Source organism: Gymnoscopelus microlampas (genome assembly GCF_963454915.1).
Source record: "Gymnoscopelus microlampas genome assembly, chromosome: 24".
In the NCBI taxonomy this organism is placed as follows: domain Eukaryota; kingdom Metazoa; phylum Chordata; class Actinopteri; order Myctophiformes; family Myctophidae; genus Gymnoscopelus; species Gymnoscopelus microlampas.
Genome location: NC_139961.1, coordinates 9,891,944 through 9,906,993, shown reverse-complemented (window position 1 = coordinate 9,906,993; position 15,050 = coordinate 9,891,944). Strand labels below are relative to the sequence as shown.

Below are 15,050 nucleotides of genomic sequence, written 5' to 3'. Positions count from 1 at the left end.
CAGCAAAAGCTCAACCCACTACAATCTGAAAAGTTGAAGTGGGACATTCTGCATAATGAGTACTTTTGGTACTTGGATAACAATGACATGAGTGAAATACATATTTAGTTTTTGAATATTACACCACTAATAGTTGCAGTCACTAGTTAATGACCGTATGTCTTTCTTTTAACCATAAGACGCTGCCTTCATGATCTGACCTAAACTCCGCTCATTCTTTACCCTCTAGGGGCTACAGAAGCACTAGTCAAAAGCAACACAGAAAGCATCAGGTTTAGCCGGTACCAATAGCGTGGCGGACTAAGTCATAGCACAAGGCCTAGCAGTTCCACCAAACAGAACAGGCTAGGGCTCGTCGCACTAAGGGCCGCGGGTTCGAATCCTGGTTTGCACCTAAGTCAAATCCAGCTAAGTCCCGTGAAGCAAGGTACTGAAGATTGTCCCGACCATGCGAGAGCGGGGAGGGCGGGGGGGTTTATTCCCCCTGGTTTCCAGACAATAAAGGGGAGGGGTTATAGAAAAAATATGAATGGGACAGCTGAAATTTTACATAAAAATTGAGAGAGGAAAGAAGGGTTGTGGCTACAAAAAAAAGAGGTGGGGTTATTTAGTTTTTGAATGTTACACCACTAATAGTTGCAGTCACGACAGTCTATAATAATTATATAATGTACTGTAGTTAATGACCACATTTAGACATGTCTTTCTTTGAACTATTCCATAAATATGATCTAATGAATCACTGCTGTCTGAAGCGTTCCTGAATGGCTGGGGAGGAAAAGAGGGACAGACCGACAGACAAAGCCTCCTTGGGTCAAACATGTGACACAGATACAAAACAAACCCATAAAAAAATACAAACAACATGTTATCCACAGCAACATGGTCATGGTCATAGGGCTGGGGGTTAATCTACTTGATTTAATCAATTAGACAAAAAGTCAATTCGAATTTGTTGATTTGTAGATTAAAAAAATGTAAAAAATATATATAAATGTGTAATCGATAAGAGTTTTGAAAATAATGGATAGCTGCAGCCCTAGTTTGAAGTGTCTGCTGTTGATTGTACTGGAATCTTGTCATTTAAGTATACTTGATTCAAAAGCTGCACAATGTGTCCAAAGAATTAGTGCACTTACAAATGCCCATGTTTACTAATTATGAGGTTTTGTTCAAGGAGGTCATAAAAAAGGATTTGGAAGGAAATAAAGCCTGTGAGAAATGGGAGTATATATCCTTGACATGAAAAGGTTTGAGAACCACTGCTGTAAGTATACAGCAGTGGTTCTCAAACCTTTTCATGCCAAGGACCCCCAAAAAGAAATGTATTTGGCCGTGGACAAATCTGTTGTTCCAGGGACCTGTGATTGTGATGCTATATTAACACATTCCCTTACACCATACAGTTTGTAAACCTGGTTTAAACGGAATGTGTTGTCTTCAAGTCTATGCCTATGTCTATTAACCTATTCAATCCAGGAACACATCTCTGTCATTTTTAGATTAATTTGGCTATTCAAAAATAGCAGATCTACAAGCTCATAGCGCGGATCATAGCGTAGATCTGCTATTTTCTTTTTTGAAAAATCGTGACAATTTGTGCAAATCTTTGAATGTATACTGTATATACTTTTGAAGCGAACATTTGTAGAATCCCCCAGAAGCAAGCAAAAGTTTGCTTTAAAAACATAAATATTCAACGATTTGCACACATTTTTCACGATTTTTCAAAAATAGCAGAACTAAAAGCTCATAGCGCTTGGTGCCGTGCTATGAGCTGAATAGCCAAAGAAATCTAAAATGATACAGATGCGTTCCCGGTCTTAATGGGTTAACCTCCTGCAGCCCAGGTTGCTGGTCATGGTCATGGTGTCCAGTATCACTGGCACCATGCTGTGATCACGAGCACGGCCACGTTGTGCCACCATCAGCTTCACCGTGCGAGTAGCCCAGGTTCCCGTCGATGAGCAGCACCACTGGGGCCAGGACCTGTGGTACAGTCAGGCTTTATTTCTGTTGCATTAGCATTAGTTTAGGGGTTTATAATAACAATACATCAATTTAAACACTTTTGCAGTAAAATATGTCTGCATTTGATCCATTTGATGTATGGAAGACCTTAGAGATGTTGTGTGGTTGTAGCTCCTCTCCAGTAGGGGGAGCTGTTTGTCACTGCTGGGGAAAAAACCTGACCCTGAAACATGACAGTCATACCATGACAGTCATGGAACCACTTGTTCCTGGTTTGCGAATGTTTTACATTTACAACTGCCACATCTACATTAAGGTTCACATTTCAAATATAAAGTGCTTAGCCCCAAGGCACGGATGTTACAAGTTAAAGCGCACCGGTCTAAGTACCCGTATCTTCCGTATTGTTCAATTAAACGCATTCTCCATTTTATTTTTTATAATGTATTAGGGTGCAATACATCTTCCAACCAATAGGGTCACGTGGTTGAAAGTATCAGAGAAAATTCTGAGAAAATGGCCACCAATCGGATTAAAGGCTTCTTATTGAACAATACGGAAGACACAAGCACTTAGACCAGGGGCGCTTTAACTTGAAACATCCGTGGCCGTGGGTTCAGCACTTTATATTTGAAATCTGAATGTTTATGTAGATGTACAAGTTGTAAATGTACAAACCTCGCAAACCAGGAACAAGTGGTTCCATGACGCTTGTAACAGACAAGCATCATGTGAACCATGTCTACACTGGCTTCAAGCATGTCCTGTTTAAATCCTCTCATTGTGATTCACAAGATTAGCATTAGTTTAGGGGTGTATAATAACAATACATCAATTTAAACACTTTTGCAGTAAAATATTTTGACATAAGAATCCATTTGATGTATGGAAGATCTTAGAGATGTTGTGTGGTTGTAGCTCCTCTTAAAAAGGTTAAAAACATACATTTTTAACCATTTTGTACCAAACTAACGTAAACAAAACTGTGACAATGTGACTCACCGCTCAGATGGCAAAGAAGGGTGAATAGTTTGGGCCAGTGCCATCTATTAGAGAGTTACGCCAACTCCGTTCACTTCTTCGGGCCAGGTCTTCTACATACACATACATTGGCGAATAGTGACAAATCCCTAAACCGGAAGTTCATGGAATGCATTGAAGTCGACCGCTCCTTGTCACTATTTCCAGCTACATGAACCACGTGACCGACGCTGTTTCTGACCCCTCATTGGCGCAACTCTCTAATAGAAGGCTCTGGTTTGGGCCAACTGAGACAACCCTTTCAACAAAGAACGCTGAAAAATTTTGCATCTGTAGACATCACTGCAGGCCAGTGGTGGAAAAGGTACTCAATTGTTTCACTTAAGTAAAAGTATCAATACTGCAATGTAGAAGTACTCTGTTACAAGTAAAATTCCGGAATTCAAAATTTAGAAAAAGTACAAAAGTATTGGTATCAAAATGTACTTAAAGTACCAAAAGTACTACAATGTTTGAAAATAACAGATCTACAAGCTCACGGCGCGTTGTGAGCTTGTAAATCACGACGCGTTGTGAGCTTGTAAATCGGCTATTTTCAAATGCCCCAGGTATAAAATAGGACTAAAATGTTAAATACTCCAGTAAAGTAAAACATTGTACTTAAGTACAGTACTTGAGTACATGTACTTAGTTAGTCTCATGCTTCAATGACCTCCCCATAAATACATCAGTGTTATCAGTGCCTTATCATACACCGTTTTAATATTTGAATCAAACTCACGCATGTAAACATGTACAGTGTCTCCTTATCGCTGCCTACACAAGATTCTACTGCAGCCTTCTTTAGCTGTATCACAAGAGGATTTTGATGCAACACAAACGCTGTTCCTTCCTTCCAGTCTAGTTCTATGTCCGTGCTGTCCTCAAAATATTTGAGTCCCAACGACACACAGACTCCTTACTTACTTCCTTGCTTCGTTGAATGACTCAAATCCTTTCCAAAACTGTGACAGTTTGTTTTAGTATTGGGTCTCGTAAGTCTTTGTTACCCAGCTGAAGAGCAGTGAAAACTCACTGTCGCTCCTTCGGTCTCTGTGTGGCTGTGAGGGGGAGCTTGTGGGAGCTGGGGGGGGGGGGCGGGGGGGTTAGATTTTCCGCAGGCTTCCCAGGACACACAGAGTGACAGCGGTGACCACCAGCACCCCGGCAATGAGCCCGATACGAACCCACGGGATGGACTCAAGCCACTTCTGTAGTGAACCTGAGAGAGAAAGAGAAAGAGAGAGAGAGAGAGAGAGAGAGAGATTGAAGTTCAATGATAAGCAGAACAGCTAGCATACATTAACCACTTTATCCCTATACTTGTCATACACTGTATGACAAATAGCGAAAATAGCCTAGAATCTCACAATGCTTTGCTCACGTACCTTTGCTTTACTACGTGAGCTTGAGGATCGGCTATTTTCACAGTTTTTAGCCGCAGGCACTAGCAGCGCGGCTCTATAAACAGCACTAGTCTTAGTCCGACACCCGAGTGAAAAGTGTCGACACGAGTGAAAAGTGTCGACACCTAAGTGTCATTGGCTGTCCTGGCTGTCCATCACACTTCCCCCCTTTTAAGCCCCCATTTTAAGCCAATGGGGAGACGGAAATTTAATGGACACGTTAGTCAACGAATTAGACGAGACGAAAATGTTAGGGCGGGACGAATGGAGATGAGATCCAATCAGAATTACTCTTTTTGTGGGGCTAGTCGGGAAGGGATCCAATCAGAACGATCCTCATTGTTAAGTTAGGTTGAACCACCCGGAAGCAGACCATATTAGGGGCCAGCATGGACGAACACAAATCACAACAAGGCAACGCACGGAGTTACACAGCAGAGAGAGAGAGAAAGGGAGACAGCTTCAGCCAAGAGGGTTAGCCTAAATGCTAGCGTGCTTCATTAGACCTAGTTTGGCTATTAAGTTATTATTTGCCCATGTTCACACTGACTTCAATCTTAGCTATTGTTGGGAAGACCCGTGTGGTGTCACAAAATGTTGCCACCACTTATATAAAAAACATTAGAGCGTTAATTTGCGACGCTAAATGTTGCCAGGTTTGGCGAGAGAAACAAGCAATCCAAAAAACAAGTAATCAGGTCTATGAAAAGATTGGGGCCAAAAAAGCCTGCCACATGCGGCTTTATTATGACTTTGGTCATACTTGTTTTAAAAGGTTTGAACAAAATTTAGTTTTGCCCAAAATAGGGACACCAGGCTTAATGTGGTTAACCATAATTACTTTGTTGACCAGAGTCCACCAAGGGTCCATTACATCAAATCTGTTCGCTGAACATACAGTAGCTGATCTACAAGCTCACAACAACATAACACATTCTGAGCTAGTAGATCTGTTATTTCTTACCAAATGTTTGCCTATTATGACGTGCCCAGAATTGGGATACTTGGGTCAATGTGGTTAGGAGAGACTAGCCCACATCCACACTCAAAACCAGCCGAAGAAGCTTCCAATTTATTTCCAAATTTCTGTACTTTTACTTCTACTCCACTACATCTCAGGGGCAAATATTGTACTCCACAACAATTATTCTAAAACTTTAGTTACTAGTTACTTTGCAGATATATATTATTATATTATAAAAACCTATTTTATACATAGGCTTTTGGAAAATAGCCGATCTACAAGCTCACAACGCGTCGCATTGCGACGTGTTGTGAACAACACTTACCGTGACATGTCTGAGTGAAGAATGCAGGATCCTTTGAGTCAGTGGTTCTCAACCTTTAGAATTTCAAATCAAGGACCCCCCAGTTTGATTTGCAATATCACCGACCCCCATTTGATTCATTTGTTTTTTGTTGTTCTTAGTTTTTTATCTCTGGGACCGCAATCTACAATATAAAACCCTCAGTGTTTAGTTAACTCTGAGTGTACAAATGGAACCAAATGGACCCGTACGGGTCCATTTGGTTCCAAGTGTACACTATCAGAGTTGCAAGCCCATTAAGTGTGCATTAGAACTAAATGATTGCATCCAAATTCCTCCCAAAACAAATGCTGACATTCATTTCATTTCTGTTCTACTCAAACATGAGGGAGCTAAAAGCAGGCACCTTCTTCCTCAGGAAATGATGTCGCCGTCTCCTCCTGCGCTTCCATTGGCTGTGGTGTGGTGCCCACTGTGAAAGGAACACATGACACATATTGTAGTGCAGGGTTATTATACTGTATAGTTAACTCAAACAACAAAATAACCAAAAGTGGAATTGGAAAAACATTTTAGTTAACTGAAATAAAAGATAAATAAAAGGCTTTACAAAAACAAATGAACTAACTGAAACTGTATTATGTTTACAAAACTAACTAAAAGTAACTTAAAATCATAGAGAAAGTGTCCTTAGTTTTAGTCTTTGTCAAAAAATCTTCAAAAATAGCAGATCTACAACTACAAGCTCCCCAGATAGCAAAAGCAAAAAGTTTAAACATAGTGGCATGTTCCAGCCACCCCCACCCGCACCATTTGAATCTCCTGGCTTCAGACACACATACACAGTTTCCGTATCAATCAACCCGTAGTGAATTGATCCCAGTCTGCTGCTTTCAATCAACGTAATGAACTACACAATACTAACGTATTGCACCCGTTTTTTTGAGTGCCATAACGCCCCAACTACACAGTCTGGAAAAAGCAGGGAGCAACACTGCTCCACCACCCCCACTGTACATCAATGAGTATCGGCTTCGGTGCCTTGAGGCTGGACAACCCTGTGCACCTTGCTTGCAGAGACGGGAATTGAACCTGTGGACCTGGTCGCCGTGTGGCTTTCTATGCCAAAGACCACAGAGGTGTCCACCAACTATCCGCTGCCCTACGGCACCTCCACACATTTACACATGTTTCTTTTAGGGCTTTTAAGTGTCGTTAGTTTTCAAAACATGCTTCACAGTAAATCAGGATAAATCTGGATCATGTAGAGTAGACAGTGTCAGTGTATTAACACAGTGACCTACCATGCCGCCTGCACTGAACTTGTTTTCCTCCTGCTTTAACTAACAACAAACAACGATACAAACAAAATATGCTGTTGAATTTTGTTTGTATCGTTTGTTGTGCTGTTGCTTGTCTGGATTGTTTATGGAGCAGTTAACAGTGGAAACAAGCTTCTGGCTTTTTTGTGATGAATCCATTTGACTTCTAATGAGTCACAAGTTCAATAGCTTACTGTGTAAAGACACTCTCTACATGATCCAAAAGGTCCTGGGGTCAAATCCTACTAATAGCTGATCAGCATTTTGAAGAATCTTGAAATTAGTTTGACAACTTCTTAATACTTTCTTAAGGGGCCTTATGAGTATGTGTACTTTACCTTTTATTATTATTATTAACTTATGACTGTCAGTCCATTACATTTCAAAGACAAATATTGTGCTTTTGACTCCACTACATTTATAGGAAGGGGGGAAACAATACATACAAATACAAACATAGTAGATCTAATACAGTATAGTGAAAATAGAATACAGTATAGTGAAAATAGCTTATCTACAAGCTCACAACACATCGCATTTAGACGTGCTGTGAGCTTGTAGATAAGTTATTTTCACATTTGTTTTTTTTCTGTCATTTTCCCCCTGATTTTTATGAATCAGATTTGAATCACATTCCTAAGTGGTTTGAAATGAGATTCTAATAAGATTTCTGAACACTCGTACACTGAAGCTTGATTCATACTTTGTCATACAACGGTGTCATTGATTCACTATAAAATCAACTAAAATGTGCATATAGATTACCATTTTAGAGGATGGTTGAATCAACATTGATTTAGAGTCAGTTATGGTTGAAAATCCAACGTTTATTCAACATTTAACAATTAGCGCTTTCTGTATAATTTCAATGTTAGGTTTCAACATGGATTCAATATTTCTGCCTAACCATATTTCAACATTGATTCACTCATATTTTGCAATCTGGGTCACAATGCGTCGCATCGCTACATGTTGTGAGCTTTTAGATTTTCTAGTTTTGCAATTTTTATGAACTTGTTGAATCTTGCCCATGACAGAAAGAAAGAATTACACTAAAACTAATAAAAACTAAACTAGAACTGAGCCTTTTCACAAAATAAAACAAAATAAATAAACTAAAAACCCCACATTAAAACCTAATCAAAACTAAACTGAAATGGAAGTCAAAGTCAAAGCGAAATACAAATAAAAAATATATATATTCAAAACTATAATAGTTTCTACTATAAAAATGCATTGTAGGTCAGCCAATGTGACAACCAACTGCAGATATTGTCACATTGTATTAACATACAACTCATAGTGTTCTTTAATTCATAGTTTGTGTAGTATCTATGTAGTTGTATTCCATTTCATTCTGTTTAATTCAAGCAGGTCACCTTGTTCTGCGTGTGTCCAATCGTCTAGAAACACTGGAGTGGGATGAGCCGGGCTTTCAGTGGTTCCGACCGCTGTCCGTCCCTCTGTCCCCATGTCTGCCCAGGCGTCTGTCTCTGTGTTGTGGACAACAGAAGAAAGACCATGGCGTGAAAGGTATTTGTTCAGGAAGGACAGGAGCATACAGAGGCCTGTGTTCTGTAAATGCTCGTTTTTTCTTCACACATTTCCATTTTTCTATATTTTTATTACATGAAATAAAAGTCCCCAGTATTCATAATAATAAAACAATGTAGACTACCTCATCACATTTTACATGAAGACACAGTAAACAGCACATAGACAGACTGCAGTTCAATTACAGTCTGTGTAACGATACTACTGCAACAACTACTACTACTACGCCAACAATAACAATGATAAGAATTATTATAGAGAGTAAATACCAGTAGCAGTGGACTCTTGTCCCAGTACAGCCACAGTGATGATCTCTGGGAATCCAGGCTTGGCCTTTTCATTCGCTCTAACAATAACAGAACAACAATTTACTTGAATGTATATGGCAGGTATTTATATTATATACTGTAATGAGAATGTGCAGTACTTCAGTTAATATTAATAATAATAATAATAATAATAATAACAATATGGTCCCCACTCCTTTGGGGTATGTTTTGTCATAGTACATTGCACATATGTGATATTTCTCCTCTGCATTTTTAATTGATTGAATGAATAAATTATTAGTCAGAAATGTAAACAGCGAGAGGTACAGTCAGACATTATGGCTAAAAGGATAACACAAACAAGTCCTGGGGACTTGTTTCCATTGTGGTCCTACAGTATGTATTCAATTCATCAACATAGCATAAAGAAATAACACAATAATACATGTCATCAACAAAAACAAAACACTATGTGAATGACACCTTCTTTCTATGGGAAATTACATTTACCTCCCCTTGAGGTCTTCTGAGATAGATGGTTTTTCAGGCTTGTTTTGAAATAAACCAGTGATTTACATCTTTTAATGGATGGTGCCACATTTTGGTGGCAGAGCAGTAGAATGAGAATTTTCCCATGTTTGTTCTATATTTGCGTAGTACCAGATCATGGCCGCTCCCTCTAGTGTTGTGGCTGTGGGAGTCGCTCACTTTGGAGAAGTAGTTAGTCAGGTATGAGGGTATTGAGGGCACTGCCCCCTCGACTATCTTAAATGCTCCCAATAGATAGGAGCATTTAATCCTCCTAACTATTAGGAGCAGTTAGAGGTTATGTGTCTTGCTCAGGGACACCTTGACACATAGACCGGGGCCAGGGGGACGAACCGATAGCCTTCTGATTCCCAGACTGGCCTTCAGTTGATACTGTAACATATCGCTGTTGTCGGGCAGAAACCTTGTATCTCCAAGTTTTCACTTTTCTTTCCTTTCCGTAAATCTTGTGCGACATAAGAGTGTCGTACAAAAGTAGTGAAAATAGCAGACCAACAAGCAGTGAGCTTGTAAATCGGCTATTTTCACTATTTTAAAATGTTTTAAAAATAATAATAAAAAAGGAATGGTTTTGGACATACAAGGTCTCCACCCGACAGCAACGACATCTGTCTTTGTAAATGGAACACCAAGGGGATGCTTTGTTGCACTGAATCATCATTAATGACTCCTTCATTAAAACGCTCTCTTGGCAGGAGTAACCATTACCAGTTCAACTGGTACTCACCTGGTCTTGTAAAAGCAGCGGTACTCTCCCTGGTCCTGAAACAGCACTGGGTTGACGTACAGGACAAACTCTTCCACAGAGCGGCCCATCTCTACGGTGAACCGAGACGTATCCTCGTCTTCAATCGTCACATAGGACTGGGGGGCGAACAAAGATTTAACAGACGTTTAATGTACTTTAGTTATTGAAATAACAAACTATGAAATGACATGATGCAGTGTTTGAATTAGGGTTTCGACTGGCTAGGCCCAAACTCCTCCAGTTTAGTGAAAAATACATTTTACTCATGGCTTTATCTGTATGTCCACACATCCACCGCAACCACAGTGTTTTATTTATGGCAAAAGATCAAATTTTCCCTGCAGCCATAGTTTGGGACGAAACTAAGACACTGACAAGAAAGCAGCTGAAGCACTCAAAATAGTTCCATTCTCAAACAACACAATGTCCTATCAGATCGTTGATATGCCCATCAATGTGTTAGTTAGTGATACAGCAGATGTAGGAGAATCATCAAAACATTTGAGTGAGGGGGTTCTGTCTCCATCTTGAACCACTCAAGGAATTAAAGAATGAATAGTCTGCACAGAGAACTTGTCTTGCACCATTTTAACCAGGGCTGCAACATCGTAAGAAAGAACACAAGCAGTGAGTGTACAGTACAGTATGTTACCTGGTTGTAGGAGACCAGAAGGTTATCGTTTCGGAGCCACCAGACACTCAGCTCCTTGGAGGACTGGGATCTCTGCACCGACAGGATGCAGGGCAGGTGCAGGCTGTCACCCAGCCACGCCGTGACAGATGTTTCCACACTGAGCTCTGACAGAGGAAGGAAAGAGGCTGAGTGGGTTCAATGAGGCATTGTGCTATCAAAGATTAAGAGGCAGTTAAAAACACGCTTCTATGACCTTGCTTTTTAACTGATATCCTTCTGACTGATTTCTATCTTTTTTTAACCCCTTTTAAGACGTGGGGCCGATTCTACAAATGCCTTCTAAATCCGTAGTTCCCACAATCTCGTTCTCAAGATTTTTCAAAAATGTTCCAAAAATAGCAGATGTATAAGCTCGCAGCGCAGCACATAGTGACACGGTGTGAGCTTGTATATCTGCTATTTTTGAATAGCCAATGCAAAAATCTAAAATGACACAGATGCTTTCCCGGTATTGTTTTAACTTCTCGACTACATTTTAACTTATTATTGCTTTGTTCTTTATTTGATCTTTGTTTGCATTTTTAATGTAAAGCACTTTGAACTGCATTCATGTCTGAAATATGCTCTATAAAAACCTAGAGTAGCAACACTCATACCCCTCTCTCGCTCTCTCCATCCCTCCCTCTCACCATTCACTTTGAGCCATACTGTCGACACAGTGCGTCTTCCTCTGAGGCACTCATACATGTCAGCATCAGTCTGTCGGACTCTACCCAGAAACAGGGACCAGTCTCCTTCCTTCAGCCTCGGTTCTGGGGCAAACCGTACCCGACCCTGCAAGGAAAAGTTCAAACTAAATCAAAGCTCAGTTAGACACTTTCATCAAGATATGTCATTTATTGCAAATTTGACAACGATGATACAACATTTGAATCTGCACAAGCATGACACTGCAGATAGTAAAGAAATGCACCAGAGTTCACAGTACACACAATTAGCATGCTGAGATAGCGAAGAGCTACAGTAAATACTACTACAGGAAGAGTCAGGGGAGGTGGAGGGAGTTTGATCACTGACTATTAGCAGCAGTAGAGGTACCAGTGAGCTATACTGAATGACGTGTAACATGAAAGAGTGAGTGGTGTTCTGCTTAAAAAGGCCGCCTAGACCAGGGGTCTTCAACAGGGGGTCCGGGACCCCTAGGGGGTCCTAAGAATTACTACAGGGGGTCCGCCAAATCTTTGTGTGATATGATTTTTTATTTTACATTATCCACTTGAACCCTAGCATCCCTTTTCTGAGGAGAACTTTAGCCAAAAATAGCCGATCTACAAGCTCACAACGCCTTGTGAGCTTGTAGATCGGCTATTTTTGGCAAAGAGGCATAAGTGTAAAGGGGAAAAAAGAGCAGACCAAGTAAACAAAAAAGGTTTAATCTGAAACACAATTTTATACGATATAGAGGGGGGTCCCTTCTTCATCTCTCTCTCAGCTAGGGGGTCCTTGGCCTGAAAACGTTGAAGACCCCTGGCCTAGACTGAACCATTAGGATTGAGGGTGCATGCGTTACATTGTGGGTGCACCGTACGTGATTGGAGGGTGCACGTGGGACCGGCTTGACTTCCATGCCTGCCTGAACTACCACGATACTTGATAGTTTATTGGCTCACCATCATAGGAAACTATTTTGGTGCTACCATTAGTTAGGTAGAACCATTAGAGGTGCCTAAACCAAGCTAGAGAAGAACCAGTAGAGAATCTCTGAAGAACCATAACTTGTACTGTAATAGCGTTATATTTATATCTAATATAATATATTATATTATTATATTACACAATCTGAGGAGGCAGAGAGTACAGAACAGTACCTCATATCCGGGACCCTGGACCAGCTCTCCTGACTGGAAGAAGGCCACGTCTGATCCCACGGCCTCCCAGCGGATCTCACCCTCCTCTCCCTCCTCCAGTTGCAGCCCTTCCTCCACGTACGCTGAGCCGTTACAGGGCAGGGTGACCGTAGAGCCATAATCCACTGACAGAGACACAACCTGGGGCAGATGAGAGACTGGAGAGAGAGACAGAGAGACGGACAGACAGACAGACAGACAGACAGACAGACAGACAGACACAGAGCCAGATGAGCAGTGAAGGATTGGTGAGGAAATAAGGGTACAGATGGATGGGAGGGTGGTGGTAAGAAGAGGAGGAGACAGGAGGAAGAGGGGGAGACAGGAGGAGACAGGACAGGAGGAAGAGGAGGAGACAGGAGGAGAGAGGAGGGGTAAAGTGATTATGGCATAAAGACCCAGATCTCACAGTTTGTGAGACTGTGAATACAGGCAGGAAGAGGACAGGACAGGACAGAGGAGAGGAGAAAAGAAGGAGTGAAAGGGAAGAGGAGAGCAGATGAGGGAATTAAGACGGGAGGAGAGGAGTGAGAGAAGTGGAATTAAAGTAAAAGATGAAAGAAGGTTAAGTATAATGAGAGGATGATTTTAAATCGAATGTTATTGTTTAAAAAACATGCAGATGCGTAGAAAACATTTATTAAACATTTATTTTAGAAACATTTATTAAAGAAAGAAACGTTTCGGTCACCTCCTTCAGGCGAAATCGACTTATATAAAAAAGAAAAGAGAAACAAATGTGAAAAGCAAGTAAAAGATGCAACAACTCACCACTGCAGATCTGTCCAAACTGAAGAGAAGCCAACGTCACCACAATGCCAAGAAGCGACATCATCTTCTACCTCTCTCTGTCTGCAGTATAGAACATAATATGGACCAAAAAATCGTCAAAGTGGCTTGAAGACAACAAATGACAATCTTTAATCCATGGTCTGGTAGACAGCTCGCCCTGAAACATGACTGTCATATCATGACCGTCATAGATGAATTTTCAACCAACTTTCTCCCTTTTTGGCCCATAAACGTTCAGATTTCAAATAAAGTGCTTAGGCTACCCCATGGCCATGGATGTTGCAATTATGTACGGGTCCTCAGAATTAACCGTATTGTTCAATAAAAAGCGACCCTATCGGTTGGAAGGTATATTGCACTCTGATACATTATAACTCTATGATAAAATGGCCACCGATCAGATTAAAAGGCTTTTTATTGAACAATATGGACGATACGGGTAACCCTTCTGAGGGCCCGTACATAATTGTAACATCTGTGGCCATGAGGTCAGCACTTCATATTTGAAATCTGAACGTTTATGTAGATGTACGGGCCAAAAAGGGAGAAAGCGCAAACACCAGATTGAAGTTCATCCAGTTCATCCATGACGGTCGTGACAGATGTGATCCATGTCTAGGTAGAGACAGCATGCCATGATTGCTGCAAAGGGCTGTGTGTCATTCATTCTGCATGCATTGCATCCATGATCCTTAAAATGTCCAAAGTGCGTAAAATGTCCAGCGCGCATAATGTTCCATCCATGCGTCCGTCGCCAAGAAGTCAACAACCAAAAACGGGGACACCGTGTGGTGTGCGTGTGGACGCTGGACGGTCGTTTCTGGTCCTTACCGAAAATAACCACTAGATCATCAGATGATAGATCAACCCCAATCCACACGGCGTGTCTCTCACGTACACGGGTCCACAACAACAGATGATATGCCGTTCTCTGTCTTTCTCTCTGTTTTAAACTTATGAAAGCAAGTGTCTTTCGTCACTTATCGCGTTTCCAGCCGTGGTGCATTCATTACAGTATATTACTGTACGAACTCGAGTCCCGGTTTGTGCTTAGTTAGCAGCCAGTGCACGGGATTTTTGGCAGAGGACACACGGGGAAACACGCGCGCAGCGCGTCTCGGGTGTCCATACATCCATACAGGGGGATTTGGCAGCACGTCAACAGAAGGTGGTTTCACTTTAACATATTAACTTATATATAGACGAGGAGGGATGGAATTGCAAAGGAGATGTTTTTAGCCCAGGGGTCTTCAACAGGGGGTCCGGGTCCTCAGAGTTACTATAGGGGGTCCGCCAAATCTTTGTGTAATATGTTTTTTGTTTTTTTTACCGTAACCACTTGAACCCTAGCATCCCTTTTCTGAGAGGAGAACTTTAGCCAAAAATAGCCGATCTACAAGCTCACAACGCCTTGCGCTGCCAGGCGTTTGGCAAAGAGGTAGGTGTAGAGGGGAAAAAAAGAGCAGACCAAGTAAACAAAAAAAGTATAATCTGAAACACAATTTTATACAATATAGAGGGGGTCCCTGCTTCATCTCTCTCTCAGCTAGGGGGTCCTTGGCCTGAAAACGTTGAACACCCCTGGTTTAGCCTGAAGCTGCCAAGAGGCA

General features: G+C 41.2%; 1 protein-coding gene across 7 annotated transcripts; it reads right to left on the bottom strand.

Annotated features, from left to right (window-relative positions):
• Positions 1–3,651: 3,651 nt before the first annotated feature.
• Positions 3,652–14,824, bottom strand: LOC311040348 (uncharacterized protein). Of its 7 annotated transcripts, none has more exons than XM_084050579.1 (10): positions 13,704–14,824; positions 13,420–13,500; positions 12,610–12,806; positions 11,431–11,575; positions 10,760–10,926; positions 10,087–10,223; positions 8,811–8,887; positions 8,367–8,480; positions 6,072–6,137; positions 3,652–4,213 (listed from the first exon to the last, which is right to left on the bottom strand). In XM_084050579.1, the coding sequence occupies exons 2-10, from the start codon at positions 13,481–13,483 to the stop codon at positions 4,098–4,100; spliced, it is 1,083 nt and encodes a 360-aa protein (XP_083906705.1). In that variant the 5' UTR covers positions 13,484–13,500; positions 13,704–14,824; the 3' UTR covers positions 3,652–4,097. The 7 variants fall into 7 exon arrangements, with proteins under 7 accessions (XP_083906705.1, XP_083906706.1, XP_083906709.1 ...); XM_084050580.1 differs by having other exon boundaries at positions 14,272–14,824; XM_084050583.1 differs by lacking the exon at positions 13,704–14,824 and having other exon boundaries at positions 3,652–4,202; positions 13,420–13,689.
• Between the last annotated feature and the right edge of the window lie 226 nt (positions 14,825–15,050).

Coding starts and splice junctions, on each gene's coding strand:
- LOC311040348 (XM_084050579.1), bottom strand. CDS start 13,483: ATGATGTCGCTTCTTGGCATTGTGGTGACGTTGGCTTCTCTTCAGTTT. Junction 8,481..8,810: donor ACAAGAGTCCACTGCTACTG/GTATTTACTCTC, acceptor TCCACAACACAG/AGACAGACGCCTGGGCAGAC. Junction 4,214..6,071: donor ATCATTTCCTGAGGAAGAAG/GTGCCTGCTTTT, acceptor TTTCTCTCTCAG/GTTCACTACAGAAGTGGCTT.